At 34.2% G+C, this 21,596-nt stretch overlaps 1 protein-coding gene across 9 annotated transcripts in view; it reads right to left on the reverse strand.

The window, feature by feature from the left end:
- Positions 1-21,596, reverse strand: part of IPCEF1 (interaction protein for cytohesin exchange factors 1) — a 244,200-nt gene that overhangs the window by 93,331 nt on the left and 129,273 nt on the right. For all 9 annotated transcript variants that reach the window (XM_074187870.1, XM_074187868.1, XM_074187873.1 and 6 more), the window contains one exon: positions 18,859-18,910. In XM_074187870.1, the coding sequence (XP_074043971.1) occupies positions 18,859-18,882 (24 nt within the window). In that variant the 5' untranslated portion in view covers positions 18,883-18,910. The remainder of the gene's footprint in view (positions 1-18,858; positions 18,911-21,596) is intronic.

Consider the following 21,596-nt stretch of genomic DNA (forward strand, 5'->3'; position numbering starts at 1 on the left):
CACCTTCAATTAACTAAACAATCAATTGTTCTATCAACAAGTATTTATTAAATACTTATTTTATTCCACTATATGTGCCAACACTGAAGATACAAAGACTTCCACTTATACTATATATAACTTGATGGTACAATTTTGGGGATATTGTCATCCTCCCATGAGAATATGAGCTACTTGAAGGCAAGAACCATTTTTTTGCCTTTGGGTATAAGAACAGCCCTCAGTAGAATTCAAAAGAAAGAGTGATTTATAATTAATAAGGTTCTTCACTCTGAGTACTTTTATTTAGGGATAGATAGCATTGTAATAATAATAATACACCTAGTCCTGGTGTCTGAATTATTTATTTGACAAAAAAGAAATAGCAACCAAATACAATATCAGTTTAGACCAAATCTCTTACAAAGATGGATTGTGAGAGATTATGAATAATATTACTTCATAAAACATAAAGAAGCACAGAGGGGAAAAATTGAAAGGAAACTTAGCAATAGTCCAAAGTAGTTCATGCCATCTATTAGGTATTTGAGGATAGAAAGGGAAGGAGAATAATGAACCAAAGAAAGGTGTAAAATATAAGTAAAGATCTTTGTACCAAACTTTCCACCCTTGCACAGCAAATTGCATCACAATTCCAAATATGTTTAGGTAGGAAGTGGAAATAGCATTGGGGGAAAAAACACCACCACATAAATGGGAAAAAGCATCTGAACTAGGTCAGGTATACATGGAAGAGAGGAGATCCATGATGGGAGTGACACAATTTTGAGGACAGCAAGGCATTAATGGGCAAGATACCTGTAAGAGGTAAAAATCCTAAAAGTGAGGGGTTGGGGAGAGAAATGCAGATCTATTACTGTGAAAAAGGAAAAGGGATTGAGAAGGCAATGGGAATTACTAACAGATGTGCCTACTTTCCTATCTAAATAAACTTTTTTGAGAATATTTTAATAATCTATCATCAAGCATTTATTAAATGCCCATAAGGCACTACTCTAACTGCTTGGAAAACAAAAGTGAAACATTATTTACTTTCAGGGATATCACATTTAATGTGGGGATAGAGGATATCCACAGACAAGTAAAGGATATCTATGTAAGGGTAGAACTCAATTATCTCCTTCACTTTACAAAAGTGATAACTTTTATTAGGTAAGAATACTTTTTAAATTAAACAGCTGATGTGAACAAGACCTATCCACCCCTTGAAATGATTCAAATCATTCCTTGATAGACTTGATCACCCCCCCCCCCCAAGAAATTTGTACTGAAAGGAAAGTATTCTCTTAGAACCAGATAAGGAATCTCAGAGTTGGAAGAGAAGAGTTAAGGGGGAAAAAAAACAAAAAAAACAAAAACAAAAAACAGCAGCCTTGGGAAACCAGTGAAAAGAGTTGATAGGACTGAGCTGTAGCAGAAAAAATGATATTAAGGAAGATCAATTTAATACACATTTCTCAGAGCAAAAGACCCAAGCTGATGCCACCTACTCAAGGACTAAAGGAACTCCCAAGGGAAAAAAAGCTACTTTTTTCCTCCAACTTTCCCTCCCAATGACTTTCTATCTACAGATATGATGATAAAAGTTACTAATTCATTACATAAAAATTTTCTAAATAACATGAATGTTTCTTCAACAACAAATTAGCCAAGTGTTAACTTGAACTAGAAAAAATGTGCATTTAGGCAGGGAACCCCAATTCTGCCTAAATATTACAAATTCTACTTGCTCATCCTTCATTTTTTCAAGAGAACCAATGACATCACAAATGATGTCTTGATTTTCAGTGAATTAGATTTAAGTGGGGCAGAGTTGCACAAAGTCATCAACCTAACTCTCTCCTTGAGTCCTTAAAGAACAATGGGAAAAACAAAAGTCAAGATGATTGACAATGATCCAAGATACAGTGGATGACCTTGGCATCTTTGATGCCTAGGTTTTTAGCATTCCTCAATCCCTGCTTTAACTATCTTCATGGTCACTGGAACAAATTGTTCTCATCTGCCAATTCCACTGCGGGGGAAGGAGTCTTCACACTTGGGATAGACATCCCCTAATTCCCTGACAGGTTTAAGGATTCTTGGTTACCCTCAACCTGGTTTAATCATCTATTTGCCCATGGTTTATTGTGACCACCGCACATGCTACAATTTCTTAAAGCCATAGGTTAGAGTTGGTTGATGGTGGACATAAAAAGTGAATGACCCTGAAAAAGGGTCAACAGGGCTTCACATCAGAGGTGCTAGTCCTCCCTGGATACCCCATATACCCCTGAATTTTATAAACTAGTGGCTCAAAGTGATTATGGTTGAACTCAAAATTTTTAATCTAAAATAATCTCCCTAAAACTATAGAAGAGGACACTATGTAGACCTTGTGTCATTATATTGCCCCAAATTTAAAACAAGTTAATTATTATAAAAAATACTAAATGTACAAGAATAATTGCAAATTAATGGGAATGGGAGCACATTATCAACTGGAGAAATTAGGAAAGGTATCTTAAAAGAAGTAGTCACGTGGGTGGCTAGGTGGAACCAGCCCTGGAGTCAGGAGTACCTGAGTTCAAATCCGGCCTCAGACACTTAATATGGCCTGTTTGGCCTTGGGCAAGCTACTTAATCCCATTGCCTTGCAAAAAAAAAAAAAGAAGTAGTCATCGAACTGAGCTTTGGAAAAGACTAGGGGTTCTAAGAGTCAGAAGTAAGATGGAGATATGCTAGTGGAAAAACATGAAGGTAGGAAATCAAAAGATATTTATGGAGAAAAGCAGGTAGTTAATATGGGGAGAACAATGTGTAATCAGCCTGGAAAAAATAAGTTGAAGTCATATTGTAAAATTCCAATTGACAAGTTTTTATTTGAATCCAGAGGTCTGGGGAATCACTGTAGTTTCTTATCAGTGGGAATGGATGAAGTTAAACATGTTTTAAAAATACTAGTTTGGCAGATGAGTAAGGGATAGATTGGAGTAAGAAGAGAAGAGGAAAAAAAGGTAACTAATTTAGTGGCTATTGCAATAGTCCCTGGGAGAGAGTGGAGAAAACGTGACAGATAAAAGAGAAGTTGTATAGATAGCATCAACAACTCTTGCCAATGTAGAAGTATAAATGAGAGAGAGTTAAAAATTATTCTGAGTTAACAAACTGGGTGACTGGGAAAATGGTGATGCCAATAAAATAACAACAATAAAAAGTTAAGAGGAGGAAAAAAATTTAAAGAAAGGAGAGTTACTGGGGAAAAGCCTGGGCTAAAATCACTCAGAAGGGCTTGGAGTTAAAAATATTGGTAATCATGCAAGGAAGACTTGGAAGAATTGATGATAAAGATTTATAAAAAGAACCATGTCAAATTAGTGTCATGGAAAGTGAGAGAGAAGAGTATATACAGGAGGAGAGGGTAATTAATAAGGCAATTGAGAAGGGACCAACCTCAGCAACACCACTATTAAGCCTGCACCCTAAAATGATCAAAGAATGAGAAAAAGTTATATAAAATATTTATGCCTGGTTCTTTCTTATTAGCAAAGAACTGGAAATTAAAGTCGCTGCTCTTCAATTAGGAAAAAGATGAACAAATGACAGTATATTAATATAATCAAATATTGTTATACCTTAAGAAATGAAAAAAAGAAAAAAATTCAGAGAAATTTAGAATGATTTATAAGAACTGATGCAGAGAGAAGTAAGCAGAACAGTGTACACAATAAAAGAAAAATAATGCTGAAAGACTTAAGAACTCTTATGAGATGATCAACCATGAATCCAGAGGATGAATGAAAAAAAGCATGCTTTCCTAATTCTTGACAAATGGGTGTTGGACTCAGGATGTAGGATAAGACATACATTTTTGAATATAGCTCATGTCACAATTCATTTGACTTGACAATGCATATCTCTTACAAAGGTTTGTTATTTCCGATTTGGGAGATAAGTTGGAGGGAGAGGAAAATTTCAGTAGAATATTTACCATATACTCCCTCCAAAAAAAGAATGGAGAAAAATCTAAAGTAATCACAATAAGGATAGTTTTAAAAGTTTTGTATTGAATTTATTATATGCTTTAAAAGAAAAAAGCAAGCTCTACAAATATACATTGTATATGGAAATGTTCCACTTATTTTTAAAGTTTGGAATTTTTAAAAGTTTGAAATAAAAATAAAACTAAATTTAAAAATAAAAAATAATTCAAGATGAATGAAGATTGATAAGATAGCAAAAGTGGATAACCAGTTATCATCAGCATGCTTTATAAAGTATAAGAAGGCAACAGAAAGATTTTTGCAAAGTAAATTTTACAGGTGACTATATCTTTGTAATACATTATTATTTGGAAGATGTAAAAATTATAGAATGTCACTATACTGATTGCTTTCTATTATTAAAAATTGTATCTTTATGGATAAAGCAAAATATTTTCTTAACTATTACCTTCAGCAAGGTATCTCCTATGCACATGACACAGAATCCATGGAAAATGCAACAGAGATAACTTTGTTTTAATACTCTCTAACATTCTAATTGTTCCCTAGAGATATATGATCACTAAAGGAATATCATTGATATGGAAGAAAATTTATGTACAGTCCAATTTGAAGAAAGTTTTGTTGTAGATGACAAAATTCTACAGGTGATTTTTTTCTATAAATGATATTATTCTGATTATAGCAATCCTCAATTCAGAACTTTCTAAATAAGGTTCATAACTATTTAACATATGTGGCCTAACAATCCACATGGAAATAAGTGGGTGAGAAATGCCCTATCATTGGGCAGAAAACATATAGAATTCATCCATCAGTAAACACATCATAGAAGACATTGAAAATGGACAATGTGATAGGTCCTTCTCTAATTGATCAGGAGAAAGAGAGCAGGAAATTGTTCCATATTTTTAATGATCTCAAACTTCTACTGAACACAAGGGTCAATTCTTTTCATTCTACTCTTTTAGACATGACTATGAGTTGAAAATATTGAAAAATATTACATTCTCTGAATGAAGCTACAGATCATTCAAAGCATGATGGAGAAGCGAGTATAAGCATAAATAGCCAGGCATATTACACACAAAGAATTAAGAAGGATACAGATGATGTCAAAGAAATGTATGAGCTAAAAAGAAATGTCTAGCAACTTTTCAACAGTTTGAATACTTCAATGCTATTCTTCCTATGTCAGGAAAACTCCCCCCCCATTCTAGTTCCTGGCAGTAAACTTACAGGATAATAGGATGAAAGTAATAAGTATTATCAGACCTGGATGGGTTGAACATCATTGGTGGCCACAACGAGATCACAGATTCATCTGAGTATCTTCAATTGAGCACATTCAATTTAGTATTATGTATTTGAACCTAGCATTGTTCTTTGTACATAATTGGCACTTAAAAACATTTATAAAATCAATAATTGAATGAATTTCCAAAATACTAAATGACTTCCTCAATTACATTATCAACACTTGAAACTGATTGACCTGTTAATCTACTAATGAAAACTCCAGTGGATGAAGAATGTATATCTAAACCATATTTTGACCTGCAGTTGAATGGCATTCCCATTGAGTTAGTCCATAGTAACAATAATAATAGCATTTATATAGTACTTGAGAGTTTACAAAGTATTATACACATATTAATCCATTTAATCATTACAACTCTGAGACATAGTTGCTTATACTATTCACCTTTTAAAGATGAAGAAACCAGGCTAAGAGAGGCAAAGGAGCAAATCTTGCCCCAAGATTATACATATAGTATGTGAGGTGAAATTTAGAGTGAATAAAGTTTGAAACCTGGAGTCAAAAACACTCAACTTACTGAGTTAAAAATCTAGACTAAGACACTTTACTAGCCATGTGATCCTGGGCAAGTCATTTAACCATGTTTGCTTCAGTTTTCTCCTCTGCAAAAATGAGCTGGAGATGAAACTGGTAAACCAATATTGTCAAGAAAACCTCAAATTGGGGCGGCTAGGTGGCATAGTGGATAAAGCACCAGCCTTGGAGTCAGGAGTACCTGGGTTCAAATCTGGTCTCAGACACTTAATAATTACCTAGCTGTGTGGCCTTGGACAAGCCACTTAACCCCATTTGCCTTGCAAAAACCTAAAAAAACAAAAACAAAAAAAACCCCTCAAATGGATGAGCAGAACCAGAAGAACATTGCACATCATAACAGCATCGTGGGGGTGATGATCAACTTAAGTGGACTTGCTCCATTTCATCAGTGCAATAATTAGGGACAATTTTAGAGTATCTGCAATGGAGAATACCATCTGTATCCAAAGAAAGAACTGTGGAGTTCAAACAAAGACCAAAGACTATTACCTTCAATTTTAAAAAGTTGTCTTATGCACTACATAATTTTGCTATCTCTCATATTTTATTTTTTTCAAAGATATTATTTTTCTCACACATTCAATTTTGATCAATGTATAGCATGGAAATAATGAAAAGATTATCAGACTGCCTTCTATGGGGGGTAGGGGGAAGGAAGGGAGGGTGGTGGAAAAATTGTAATTCGAAACATTACAAAAAATGATAGGTAGAAACAACTATTGTATATAATTGGAAAACAAATAAAATACTTATATTAAAAAAAAGAAAACCTGAAATGGAATCACAGAGTCAGACACAACAATGAACTGAATTTCCTGACTCCTAGTTCAATACTCTTACCCACTGCGCAATCATATTTCTTGAACAGACACTGAAGATGGACAGTAAACTGATCCTTGAAATCAGTGGAGGAAAGAGAGCACACTGAATAGTACTGATTAGGGAAATTATATTTTTTCATACCTATCATTTCATTGGTATAAAAAATTCTCTGTGATGAAATTCTTTCTACTAATATAGATTAGCACTTTCTCTGCATCTTTCAATTTTATAAAGTTGACCATAAGTCATCAAACCTTTCAATTTAGTGTTTTGATCAGGGTCACAAATTCAGAAAGTACCAGAAGTGAGACTTCAACCTAGACCCTCTAATCAAAATCAGAAATTAATGTCTCAAATAACATAAAATATTTTATTTATTCTTTTCATAAGCCTTAAATTTGATCTGCATTTGTATAGTTCCTTCTAATTCAATCTTGAATATAATCCAAAGAATTTCTCAATTAGTTGTAACTCCCCACAATACCCTTCCCACTATCCTTAATAGGTTTTATAAGTGGAAAATAATAGAATTTCCATTTTTTTCAGTTTTATATTAATTTCTAGGCAATCAGGTGATACAGTAGATATAGTATTATCCTTGAATTCAAGAAAACTTGAGTTTTAAGCTTCAAACACTTGCTAGTTGTGTGACAAGTCACTAAATCCCACTCAGTATGTTTTCTAATTTGTAAAAAATGGGAATAATAGCAGCATCAAAGTTATTGTGAGATATATATGAGATAGTATAGTTAAAGTGCTTTGGAAACCTGAAAACTAAAAATCTAAATGTTAGTTATTATTATACTCTGAAGACTTTAAAGATGAATTTGTTCAATGGAAAACAAAATACTATCTTAAGAACTTCAGTGAATATCAGCTACATCTTACCTCTCAAAACAGGAAATAGAACCAATGCACCGTCAGTCTGAAAAAAGCTCACTTGTGGGTTTGTACTTGGGGAATGACAGATAGCAGATGTTGTGCAATAATAGTTTCCAAAGAGAGATCACAATTGCCAGACCATTGCTCATATTCAAGGCTCTCTCTTTTCAATGAAAACATTATAGTAGAGACAGAAAGGATTTACCCATCAACCCTAGGTAGGGTACTAGGTGGTACAGAAATAGAGAAACAGAGACAGGAGGGCTTGAATTCAAATTAGTCTCAGGCACTTTTTACTTACGAGCTGTGTGACCTTGGGCAAGTCACTTAACCTTTATTGTCTTGCATCCAGAGCCATCTCCAGTTGATTTGACCCATATCTGGTCACTGGACCCAGATGGCTCCAGAATCTTTGTGAAAGTAATTGATATTTCCTGTCAGTTATGTTTTTGGTTGTTGTGGTTGGTTGCTATAGTTGTTTAAAAGTTTACCAGATAATCACTAAGTGACCATTTACCTATAGAGTATTATATAGAGGGTTTTTTCTTCAGGGAATGGATTGGACAAGATGAGATAAAGGTCCCTTTCTGCTCTGAGTCTGTGATTCTTTGAAGTTCACAAGTTTAGTAATTGTTCAAAAACAGATAATTGAAAAATACAGTGGTACCCCCTACATAGCAGATGTCAAAGTATAGGAATAATACCTACTTGAATAATTCAAACACATAAATGGCCAGTTATGGTATGTAAGTTTGTTTTCCATCTCCCATTAGCTGACACCACAGTCAAGTTGTGACTATACATTTCTAAGACTGATTTTAACATTAACGTTGTGTAATCATTCATTAACTTATCCTAAAACTTTACAATTACATATTCCCAAGGCCCTCACTCAGTACAATGCAGACTTATTCTGAGTCAATATATAAGCATTCAATGGAGGAAAAAAGATTTAAGTTGACAATCCATACCCCAATAAGATCAGCTATATATTGTAGATATTCATGAATACTCTCCCTTGCCTATAATGATATACCTTTAAAATAGAAAATTCTGAATTAGAATATTATTTTCTGCTTTATAAGATTGCACATGTGTAATTATATCTGATTGAGGGAGGAAAGAAAAGAGGGCGAGCTATAGGGTTTGAAATCAAAACTTTTAAAAATCTTAAAATTTTGTAAATGAAATATTATATACTAAATAAATGTATATAAAAATTGTTAAGCTAATATTTCAAATTAAAGACTTTATTGATCAAGGTATTCATATCACTCTTTAAAGTTTGCAAAGAGTAAGGATCAGCTAATGGACTTGTTCATTTCAGCAGTGCAATAATCAAAGACAATTCTAAAAGACTTGTGTTGGAATATACCAATACATATCCAGAGAAGAAACCGTGAAGTTTAAATGAAGGTCAAGGCTTACTATCTTCAACTTTTAAAAGTTGTCTTATGTAGTATATTGAGGGTTTTTTCTGTCTAATTTTTTTTCCTTCCATTTGGATTTGATTCTTCTTTCAAACATGATTATGTTTGAATCTATGTTTAGCATGGTTTTACATGTTGAGCCTATATTAGACTGACAGGGGGAGGGAGAAGAAAGGGAGGGAGGAAGAAAAATGTAAAACTCAAAATCCTGCAAAAAAAAAGATTGGTAAAAACTGCCATTGCATGAGGTTGGAAAAACAAATAAATAAAATATTTAATTTTTTTGAAAAATAAACATTACAGAGTTTTACAAAATATTATCTCATTTGATCCTCACATAACCCTGGGAGGTATTTGCTATTATTCTCCTTTTTCTAAACAGAGCACTGAGATAGAGAAGAGATAAATAACTTGCTTAGATCATACAAAACACTAAGTATAAAAGGCAGGATTTTAAGCTAGATCTCCCTGACTCTCAGCTCAATAGCTTGCCTACTAAAAATAAAGATGTTTTTCACAGTAGCATTTACTTTTCCCATTTCAAAAACACTTTATTAAGAAATGATATCCTGTATCTAATCAAAGAAAAATGAAAGGTGACATATAGTAGTTTAGATTCTGTATTTCCTGACTTTTGAGATTTGATTTCCTGAAGATGTGTCCTAAACACTGCAAAGGAATGTGAAATCCCTGCACTAACTTTATTTTTATGTATTTCCCTTCTGGTTTTGTCACGTACTGTTAAGTACTCCGTAGTCTAAGTTCTGCCTCTTTTGATAACTTGGCAGTAAGTATGTTATCACATAGTTTTAACTTGTCATGAATTTGTAAATATCCCCCAAAGGAAGAAAAGTAAGATGGGAAGGATAAGTTGCTTATCACAGCCTACACCCTTACCCACTACCACTTAAGCAATAACTTCTTTTGAAATAACATTTAAAATGTACCTCCTTATTACTTGTCAGTCAATTAAGTCAACTATCATTTAAGCATTTACAATATATTAAACTCTAGGCTAAGATTGAGAATACAAAGACTGGGGCAATGGGAAGTGGGAAGGGGACAGGTAAGTGAGGACATTGCCCCTGCCCATAGGGAGCTCACGTTGTTTGGGGGTTTTTTTTAGGTTTTTGCAAGGCAAACGGGGTTAAGTGGCTTGCCCAAGGCCACACAGCTAGGTAATTATTAAGTGTCTGAGACCGGATTTGAACCCAGGTACTCCTGACTCCAGGACCGGTGCTTTGTCCAATATGCCACCTAGCCCCCCCTGGGAGCTCACATTCTAATGAGCATATGAACGTACTTTCAATGACCCCTTCTCTTATTAGTGCTTAATTCTATGTCTCCCTGAATTCTCTAGTAGTTTTATGTTTGTCTTTTATCTCTTCAATTAAAAATTTAGATGGTAAGCTACTGGATGACAAGCAGGTACTCTAGCTTGGATTTTTCTTCTTTTCCCCTCTAAGTACCTACCAGTGTAGCTAGAGGGTCACCATCAGCAGTCTGAGAATTCAGTAATGTCTGCCTGTGTTTTGCCATATAGGGCTTTACATGCTCTGTCTGCTGCCAACAACCTTCTTCCTATGTCTAACAAACAGAGGGGGAAAGGAAGAAAGGAGAACAGGATATGAATAGATGACATCCTTCACTATTCCTCCTTCCCATGTCAATGATTGGCTGAATTGTCAAAAAGTACCCCATTCACTAGTTAGATATAATAGCGAAGATAAAATGTCTCTGACTGATCTGATGGCAATAGATTATTCAGTTAGTGACATTGCTGGAATGAAAGGATAGGGTATCATCCTCCTACAAATGTATGTGCCTCATAGGGTCATATTAGCAGAACATCCCTACATATACAAGCTTGCTCTGACTCTTGTTCATCAAAAAGGGGAAAGGAGGGGAGGGGAGTGGGATTACCTACCAAAGAGAGAAAAAATGTTCACAAAGTGGCCCATTTAAAGGCAAGATGTTTCTCTCCCTGCTGTTGTTTTGTTAATTGACTCACTGATTGATTCATAACCATTTCTTATTGCCATAACATTTGTTAAAAAAAAATCTACCTTCTTTATGTAAATTCAATACAAGAAATTCCAGACTTGTAAAAAAGTTGAATTGGAATGTGATCTTTTGGTTTGTAAAAAGGATGAAAACTAGGACATCTTTTAACCAATTGACTGTGTGACCCTTAACTTTTCATTCCTCTGGGCAGTCCTCGAAGAATAAAAGTCTCAGAGAAATCAGTGATCTTGCCTGTAAAGTTTCTTACACTTAGGAAATCACAGATCTACTCCCTATCCTATTTCAAAAATTTATTCCCGGGAATCCGTCATCATCTTCATGATTTTCATGTTTGTATCAGTATTGTAACATTCTTCAAGATATATAGAAATACATTTCTGTGGTGACCTCCAATCTTACTACTTTGAGTAAGCTAACTCCTTGAGACAAAAATAGTATGTACCAATTTGTTGTCCAACAGGACTTAAGAAGAAGGGACCAACACGATTAATAATAATAACGACTCTTGGAGTAAATGCTCCCTGCTAGATGGCAAATGAATTTATAAATAGTAATACAAGACATTCAACAAATCATAATCATTGCTTGCTGTGACCTTTATAAGTACATTTATGATCTGGGGAAGAAAATTCATCCTGTAGATATTGTTTTTTGAAACAGTAAGTCACTCATTTAATTAAAGGAAATGAGACTAAATTTTTTCTTCAAAAACAAAATTTTATTTAAGTAACTACTGCTGAATTCTATCTAAAATGCTGAAATTTAATACTTTCAGTACTGGAATTTTAGAATGGTATTTCTCCATAGCAAGACTAAGTCTGGGAGGGACCTAGGATAAGAAAATGACAGCAATAAAATGGAATAGATAATTTTTCAAGCTCCTGTTGAGTCCCATGTTTTTTGAAGCAGGTTTGTGTTTTCCTTTCATAATTAAAGTATTCCTTAACTAATGTATCTCTTAGACAAAAAAATTCTAATAATAGTTTTAGAAACAAAAGAATATAGAAAGTTGCTTATCTTTTTTTCCAGTGACATAGTTATCACAAAATTAGTCTTGTTACATTAATGGAGTATATGGGAACTGAAGATTATCATGAATATCTTAAAATTATTTATGCATAAAATAATAACTTTTTTTCTTGTGCCAAGATCCAAATTCTAAAGGTGAATAAATTCACTTGGAGGCAGTATGGTATAGTATAAAGAGAATAGGGCTGTCAAGAGAACTGAGATCTAATCTTAGTTCTGCCATTAACTCACAGCATGACTTAGGAGAAGTCACTATATAGATGGGGAAACTGAGGGCTAGAGAGTTTAAGTTACTCACACAAAGTAATAAGGTGATATAGTAAAATTTATATTCCAGAACCAGGACTCAAAATCTGGCATTCTTTCTAAGGTAATGTGCTTCCAACTCCAAGATTATATAACTGAAATAACACAGGAAATTAGAAGAAGTGAATTATTAAAAATTATTAGAAGCAGCTAGATGGATAGAGCTCTGGACTTGGAGTCAGAAAGATGCTGAATTCTAGTAGTAGTAGTAGTAGTAGTAGTAGTATTCACATATCCAAAATAAAATCATTAGATTAGATAGATTGCACTTAGGGGAATTTCTGATTTTAACAATCCATTAGACTATGGTTTTAACTCTTTATCAATGTAATGAATAAGTTGACTCTTTTATGCCATGAGATAATTTTAAAAGGTTCTGTGTGAGTGATATCTTTTCTTCTGAAAGAGTTCAGAGAAATTAGAAATGAAAAGAATATCAGAGACCAAATAGCCCAAATTGTACCCAATCAAGAATTGCCAATACAATTTTATTGACAAGTGAATATCCCGATCCATTGCTGAGATCTCCAGTGAGGAGAGATCTATAACCTCCAGGGGCAGTTTATTTTACTTTGTGGGTAGCAGTGGATAGAGGACCCAACCTGGAGTCAAAAAAACATCTTCCTGTGATCCAATCTAGCCTCCAAACACTTACAAGCTGTTGACCTTAGACAAGTCATTTAATTCCATTTAGTTCCCTTTCCTCATATGTAAAATGAGCTGGAGAAGAAAACAGCAAATCACTCATACCTTTACTAAGAGAACCCCAGAATGGGGTCTCCAAGAGTTGTATGTAACTGAAACAACTCAGCAACAACAAATTAGTAATAAATTTGTCCTAATATTAAGCTTAAGTCTGCCTCTCTGTGATCAAAGGACACCCAACTGTTCCTATTGCTAAAATCTGGAGTCAAACAGAGCATGCTTAATCCCTGTATTAAATGACAATTATCCGAATACTTGAAGACTGAAATTGTGGGGTCCTTAAGTCTTTTCTTATTCAGACTGGACAGCCTCAGTTTTTTCAAACTCATTTTTGTAAATATTCTCAATACATTTATCATCTTGGCCATTCTATTCTTCCTGTGATATAAATTGATGGAATAAATGTATTCATTCATAATAAATGAAAACGGCATTTATTTTTATTATTATTTCACATTTAATATTATTATTCCTTCATAAAGAAAAAGTATAAAGCATTTCCAATATACTAGACACTAGGGAGTACTAGGACTACAGGTTCAAAAATGAGATAGTCCTTGCTCCCAAGAAGCTTACATTCTAATAGAGGAGACAATACATATAGGGAAGGCAAGGGGCGCTGAAGAGCCATTTCATCAAGGGAGTCACAGATGGTCAGTTCATCCATAATGCAATCAATTGACATATCCTTTCCTGAAATAATGATAAAAGTGATTTGATTATCATGCCCAAGCTGAAGTTAAAATGGGGACATAAGAGGTGTAGGATATATGTAGCAACATGGCCTAGGGAAATGGTCAAGCAGGATGTTAGGTTTGGTAGCCACCTACGTAGTGGGCTAAGAGAGTTTAGAGCGGGGAACGGCTAGATGGCGCAGTGGATAAAGCACCGTCCCTGGAGTCAGGAGTGCCTGGGTTCAAATTCAGCCTCAGACACTTAATCATTACCTAGCTGTGTGGCCTTGGGCAAGCCACTTAACCCCATTTGCCTTGCAAAAACCTGAGAGAGAGAGAGAGAGAGAGAGAGAGAGAGAGACTTAGTCCTAAAGCAAGATGATTTACTCCCATTGTAAGAGTTCAAGAATTTCATGGGTTAATTTCCACAGAGCCTAAAGTCCACAAGTAGGACCTTTAGTACAAAATACAGAGGAGTGCTGGTCCAGGTGGGGTGAGTTATGATAGTGGCAAAAAGGTAATTAGGAGGTGATCCAGATAGCTGAGCTGCTCTTCTTAAAATATACAGTCCCCATTTGAACAAAGGTCTGTGGTCTACCATGGGAAGAAAGCAATGGAATTATTACCTCTCTTCTTCTATTATTTTTCTCTTGCATTAGTCACATTACATTATAGTGAATGAAGATGCAAAGTTTTGGAAGAACTACTCATTTTGACAAAAACTGCTGCGAAAATTGGAAAAGAGTATGGTAGAAACTAGACATAGACCAACATCTATAAATGGGTACATGATTTTATATATAATGGGTGAAACCATATACAAATTAGGAGAGCACAGAATAGTTATTTGTCTGATAAATTTGTCAGGAAAGGATATGTCTTGGGGTCAAGGACTATCTCATTTTTGCAGTAATTAATTAATTTTTTTGTCTACCAAATCACACTGCTGACTCATAATGAACCTACAGACCACCAACATCCCAAGATCTTTGAAAACACCTGACTCTCTATCAGATGTTTATTGCAAAATTTTCCTTCAGTTGGATGTTTTCTTTTAATTTTGGTTACATTGGTTTTGTTTGTGCAAAAACATTTTAATTTTAAATAAACAGAATTTTTTAACATTTTATAATGCCATCAATATTTTCTTTAATGGGGGGGGAATTTAAGAACAAATGGATAGATAATATATTTTCTCAGTGGGAAAATAAAGCAATCCTTGTGTCAGAATGGTAAGATTCTTGGAGCACTAGAAATCACAAATGATGATGATGATGATGAAGGAAAAACCGAGTCATAACTGGAACCATTCACTTGTAATGAGTTAGCCATGCAGATCAGCTTTATTTGTTTGCATGGTGCTTTGCAAATCTTATCTCATTTCAGCCTTGCCACAATCTTGGGGGACATATACTGCTGTTATTCCTATGTTAAAGTTAAGGAAACTATGGGCGATTAGAGAGTGAGTTTCCTAGGATCATACAACCAGTAAATTGCACTCAGATCTTCCTGACTCCAAGTCCAGAACTCTATCCATCTAGCTGCTTCTAATAATTTTTAATAATTCACCTCTTCTAATTTCCTGTGTTATTTCAGTTACATAACCTTGGAGTTGGAAGCACATTACCTTAGAAAGAATGACAGACTTTGACTGGAATGGGACTGGAATATAGATTCTACTCTATCACCTTATCACTTTGTGTGAGTTACTTAAATTCTCTGGCCCTCAGTTTCCTCATCTATAAAATGAGTATGGGGGGGGTATACTAGATGGCCTTCAATTTTCCTTTCATGTCTTCATCTATGACCCTACGATCCTGTCATCTAATCTCCATCTCCTTCCCAATGCACTGTTCATTTATTAACCCTTGCTCTCACCACATGATTAGCCTACATTCTTTTCTGTTCATACACCTCCATTCACACCCACTCTGAACTTTTCCACTGCACTTTAGGTGACTCAACTTTAATTTTTCAGTGAATGATATTCCATGACTCATATTCATACAATAGCATGATAATTTTTGCAAAATAATTTTGAATACTGGTTCTGTCATCCACTAATTTAACTACATTATTTTTGTTCTTAGGGTTGTTTTAATTATCTTGGATTTTTTAATGACAAAATTTCATAAGTACACCTTTTAGGTCCTCATTCAAGTTTGCTGGCAAAAATGTTGAACAGCAAAGTACAAATGACAAAGACTGACAATAGAGTTTTCCTCCAGTTCCAACATTAAACCATTCATTAATTAACCATCTTTGTGTATTGTATATTCTACCAACTTCAGGAAGCAACTAACTGTAACTATTATCTAGGTCATTTTTCTTCATATGCATATACTATACCTTTTAGATGCTTATCACATAGTCTAGTATACAGTAATCACATAATAAATGGGTGTTTTTGCATATCTAAATTCTTTCCAAATTGCAAACTCTAAGATGATTATGCGATTTCCCTTCCTAAATTTCCCACTTAACTTCAGTGGCCAGTGGCCATTGTCTGACCCTTTGGGCCAGAATTTTTTTAATATTTTATTTGTTCATAGTAGTTTTTACCTATCATTTTATGTAAGGTTTTGAATTTTACAATTTTTCCCCACATTCCTTCCCTCCCCCCCCCACAGAAGGCAGTCTGATAATCTTTACATTGTTTCCATGCTATACATTGATTGAAATTGAATGTGTTAAGAGAGAAATAATACCCTTGAGGAGAAAATAAAATACTAGAGATAGCAAAATTATGTAGTATATAAGATATGTTGTCTGAAAAAATGAAGGTAATAGACTTTGGTCTTAGTTTAAACTCCACAGTTCTTTCTCTGGATACAATGGTATTCTCTGTTGAAGGTACTCTAAAATTGCCCCTGATTATTGCATTGATGGAATGAACAAGTCCATTAAGGTTGACCATCACCCCCATGTTGCTGTTAGGGTGTACATTGTTCCTTTGGTTCTGCTCATCTCACTTAGCATCAGTTCATGCAAGTCTTTCCAAGCTTCTCTGAAATCCCATCCCTCTTGGTTTCTAATAGAACAATAGTGTTCCATAACATAAATATACCACAGTTTGTTCAGCCATTCCCTAATTGATGGACATTCACTTGATTTCCCCTTCTTTGCTACCACAAACAGAGCTGCTATGAATATTTTTGTACATGTGATTTTTTTTTTACCCTTTTTCATAATCTCTTCAATAATGGTATTGCTGGATCAAAGAGTATGCACATTTTTATTGCCCTTTGGGCATAATTCCAAATTGCTCTCCAGAAAAGTTAGATGAGTTCACAGCTCCGCCAACAATGTATTAGTGCCCTAGATTTCCCACATTCCTTCCAACATTGATCATTGTTCTTTCTGGTCATATTATTAGCCAGTCTGAGAGGTGTGAGGTGGTACCTCTGAGATGCTTTAATTTGCATTTCTCTAATCAGTAATGATTTGGAGAAATTTTTCATATGACTATGAATAGCTTTGATTTCCTCATCTGTAAATTGCCTTTGCATAACCTTGGACCATTTGTCAATTCTTTGCATAACCTTGGACCATTTGTCAATTGGGGAATGGCTTGTTTTTTTTTATAACTTTGACTCCATTCTCCATATATTCTAAAAATGAGCCCTTTGTCAGAAATACTAGTTGTAAAAATTATTTCCCAATGAACTACATTTCTTTTGATCTTGGTTACAGTGGTTTTGTTTGTACAAAAGCTTTTTAATTTAATGTAATCAAAATTATCTAATTTGTTTTTAATGATGTTCTCTATCTCTTCCTTGGTCATAAACTGCTTCCCTTTCCATAGATCTGACAAGTAAACTATTCCTTGATTTTCTAGTTAGCTTATAATATTGTCTTTTATGTCTAAATCCTGTACCCATTTTGATCTTATCTTGGTTTAGTGTTTGAGATGTTGGTCTAATCCAAGTTTCTGCCATACTAAATTTCCAATTTTCCCACCTATTGGCTAGAATTAAATCCAAAAAAGCAGTTCCTTTCATTGCTATTTCTACTTTGCAAGAGATAAAATTATCAGCAAGGCAAGGAAATAATCAAATACCCTGCTTTTATCAGTGAGACTGAGAGTAAATATTCAGACATTGACTTTGTCATTGGTATTAATTGAATTGAGAATGGTGTAGCAGATTAGAAAGATAATAGATCTAATGTCAAAAGACCTGGGATCAAATGCTAGTTCTGCCATTGGATATCAGGGATGAGTCTAAAAGAAAAATCAAACTTTTAACATGTTAAGTAAAGTGAAAGCATCCTTTCACATATTTATATATCCAGCATTCTTTTTAAAGTTACATCCAAGGAATTTGAATATAGGACAGTGACTGCAAATTCCAAGTTCCTTTTAGGTTCTAAATCTCTGATCCCCTAATTATTTGAGTCATCTGTAATGTATTCCAGATATTGTATAATTTCATTGTATTATCTTCCCTTATTTATTTGCAATACAAGGCTTTCCACTTTGCTTCTGTGCCTCAAACTCATTCACCTCAGCATTTGTAGTGATGGTTTTTGTTCAGTTGTACCTGACTGGGTCACCCCATATAGGATTTTCTTGACAAAGGTGTTTTGCTATTTCTTTTTCCATAACCTTAGCATAAATTTCACTTTGTCCTAGCATTTTATTAATTGTCCAGTTCTAAACATAAGTTCCATTTCAATTCTCTTAACCTCTCTGTGCCTCAGTTTCCACACCTGTAAAAGAGAAATACTGTCCTATTTATCATACATTTATCACATCATACATTGCTATGGGACCAAGTAAAATAACAGACAGAGAAACACTTTGGAAAATATAACAGAGGAAATGAAGGTACTAGTACTATTGAACTTTGTATTCAAACATGATAAGGTCATCAGTAACATCAACATTAAATACAAAGAGCAATACAATACAGATGTACAGTACTATCAGATGATAATTATATTACTAAAGAGAACCTAATCAAACACTTATCAAGTAAAAACCTCTGAAACTTATTAATTCTATGATTTAGCTCCATTGCAGTTAGTGTATTGAGAAAAAATAGTCATTCATGCACAAATTCAACTATGATTTTTAAGTGTTCTCCTGACCATCTGACCACTAATATCTCTCTAGCTAAAGACTTTCTAAAAAAGGTACTTACAATATCATTGCCATCAGCAGCCATTGGTGAGGCCAAATGGGAGAAACAAAAGCTGCAAGAAAAAAAAGAGATTTAATTAATATGAAGCAAAATATTCATAATAGCATGTAAATATTTAGTAGGGAAAAATATCTCAGATTCCAAATTGATTACTTTTGGAAGAAAAAAAATCATAATGACTTTTATGATCAGGGAAATATGTGGACCAGTCTAGAGATTAAAAATGAATTGATAAAAAAAAAGAGTATTTCCTTTACATGTCTGTACAATACTTTTTTAAATCCACAGCAAAAGAATATGATCTGTAGATACAATGCTTTATTATACCTTTTGGTTTTAAAACTGAAATTTCTAAGAATTTTTCTCTGATGTTTGTTCTCTTCCTTCTCTCTGTGAATGAAGAGTCTGGCAATTATTTATACTCTTAAAGTAACAGAAAAAAGAGAAATGACCCTGGGGATAAAGAAGCTTAAAAACTTTTCAGAAAGGTCACAGTTTGCTCTACCTCACTTCTCCCAACCTTTAAAATGAAGAAAAAATCTACTTTGATCCACCTTCATTAGTTCACTGAGTGGGTTACCTAAGAAAACGAATGTGTACAACATGTCTTTTAACTTTTAAAAAACAGATGTAAAAATGGAAAAATAAATCTCCCATTTTTAAATTGAAGTACATTGGAAAATGATGGAACATTAAGACTATCCTGAAACTCTGCCCAAGGTATTAGCATAGCATGACCTTTTATTCTTTTGTTAAAAAAAAATCCAATGACTATAAAAATCAATAAACTGGCATTAACATGGTTCTTTCCTCTTCATTTCCAACCCAAATTTATGCTTCAAACTATGGCAGTTCAAAAATTAATATGTATTTCTAATTTTATCTTTCAATAGGTATATTCCTTCTTTTCTCCTACTTAATTTTCAGTTTGTAGAAAGAATAAGAAATAGTTGTTTTGTATAGTGGACATAGGGAATAGAGAGATAAATGAAGTCAGGAAAACCTAAGTTCAATCATGTCTTAGATACTTATTAACTGTGTGAATTTGAGCAAGGCACTTTAATCCCTTAATGTTGAAAATATGATGCAAACTCACAGACTGATCAGCCAAGAGTGATTAGATTTGTGAAAGAGATCAGATTTGCATCTACCCTATAGGGTTGTTTTGAGTATCAAATGAGGCACACACACACACACACATACACACATACACGTATGTGTATGAAGTCCTTTGCAAACATTAGAATCAATATGAATGGTGGCAGTAGTAGTAGTAGTAGTAGTAGTAGTAGTAGTAGTAGTAGTAGTAGCAGCAGCAGCAGCAGCAGCAGCAGCAGCAGTATTGGCAATATAGGTGGAAATGTATACTATCTCAAAGTCTTAGTGTTTTTTAAGTGTTATTAATTTAAAATCTGAATGTAGGTAGATGTTATAGTTAAATTTTGGAAGTTATCTAATTTCCATTATTCTTATTGGATAATATGCAACATTGACCAGAGGGGATATCTGCTATTTTTCCTCCAGGAATATTTTTATAATATTTTAAAATTTATGATAATCTCATTATATAAACTTTGCTGTGTCTAAGTTTTTATGAATGTCTAACTTTGTACAGAATCTGAATTAGATCAAATTTCTTTGCCCAGCTTCCAGGGAATAGGTCTAGCTGTTCATTTAAAAATCCAAGACTTAAAAATGTAAAAATCTGAAGAAGATTCAGGAAGGATGGTACACTGAAACACTGAACTGATGAGAGATTGGAGGTCCTGACAGGTATTACATAAACTTTTATGCATTTAAAAAACTACCAGCTTTGGTTCCAAATCAAAACCACCTTCAAAATGGGCCCACAGTTTCCCAAGGACCCTGACTTTCCCCTGAAACTTGATTTGAAGTAAATCGAAACAACAAAAAATATTCACTTGAAGTTTGAACCAAGCTCTAGTTTCTTAATTGAATCTTTCTTCATTGACTATATAATGAGTTGTTGATGTTTTGGTTCTTTTGTTCTCAAAAAGAATCTATGACATCAGGAAGGTGATGGCCTGGCAAGCAAGTGGATTGGATTTAAGTGAGGGAGGGCTATGCAAAGTCACCAGCCTCATTCTCTTCTCCAGAACCATCTGGGTCCAGTGGAAAGATATAGATCAGGATGGCCCCAGACACAGTAGAAGACCTTGATCTTTTCAAACTAGGGACCGTCCCAGGTCTCAGTTTGTCTGAGCCAATGCCCATTCAGTGATTAAGGTCAAAAAAAGAAATAAGACAAAAAATGGCCTCAAAAACAATCAATCTGGGAGGGAAAGACCCTTAAAGTTTCTGGCCAAAAAAGAAACAATTGCTATCTACACTCACTCTAAGCCATTAAACAATGAGCAAGTGTGGTTTGGGATAGGAATGGTTTTTTAAAATGATAGATAAAATAAATAAGGGGGGAAAGGAAGTTCCAAGATATCTTGTGAGGTTTCAGTGATCAAAATTTATATTCCTTTAGGCAGAGCACCCATAGATAAGGGCATGATTCCCCATGTGGACAGAGATAAACTGAGTATCATGTATCATGTTTTAGCCTGTTTTTGAGGGTCTTTAGAATAATGTAGGAGATAAAAGTGCAGCATTTAAAAGTTGGAGACCTGGATTCAAATCCCCCCCTAAGATGTGTACTTGTATAACTTGACCAAATAATTTAATTTTTCAAAGCTTCAAGTTTTCTGATCTGCAAAATTGGGATAAAAACA

This window comes from Macrotis lagotis, chromosome 5, assembly GCF_037893015.1.
Source record: "Macrotis lagotis isolate mMagLag1 chromosome 5, bilby.v1.9.chrom.fasta, whole genome shotgun sequence".
Lineage (NCBI taxonomy): Eukaryota > Metazoa > Chordata > Mammalia > Peramelemorphia > Peramelidae > Macrotis > Macrotis lagotis.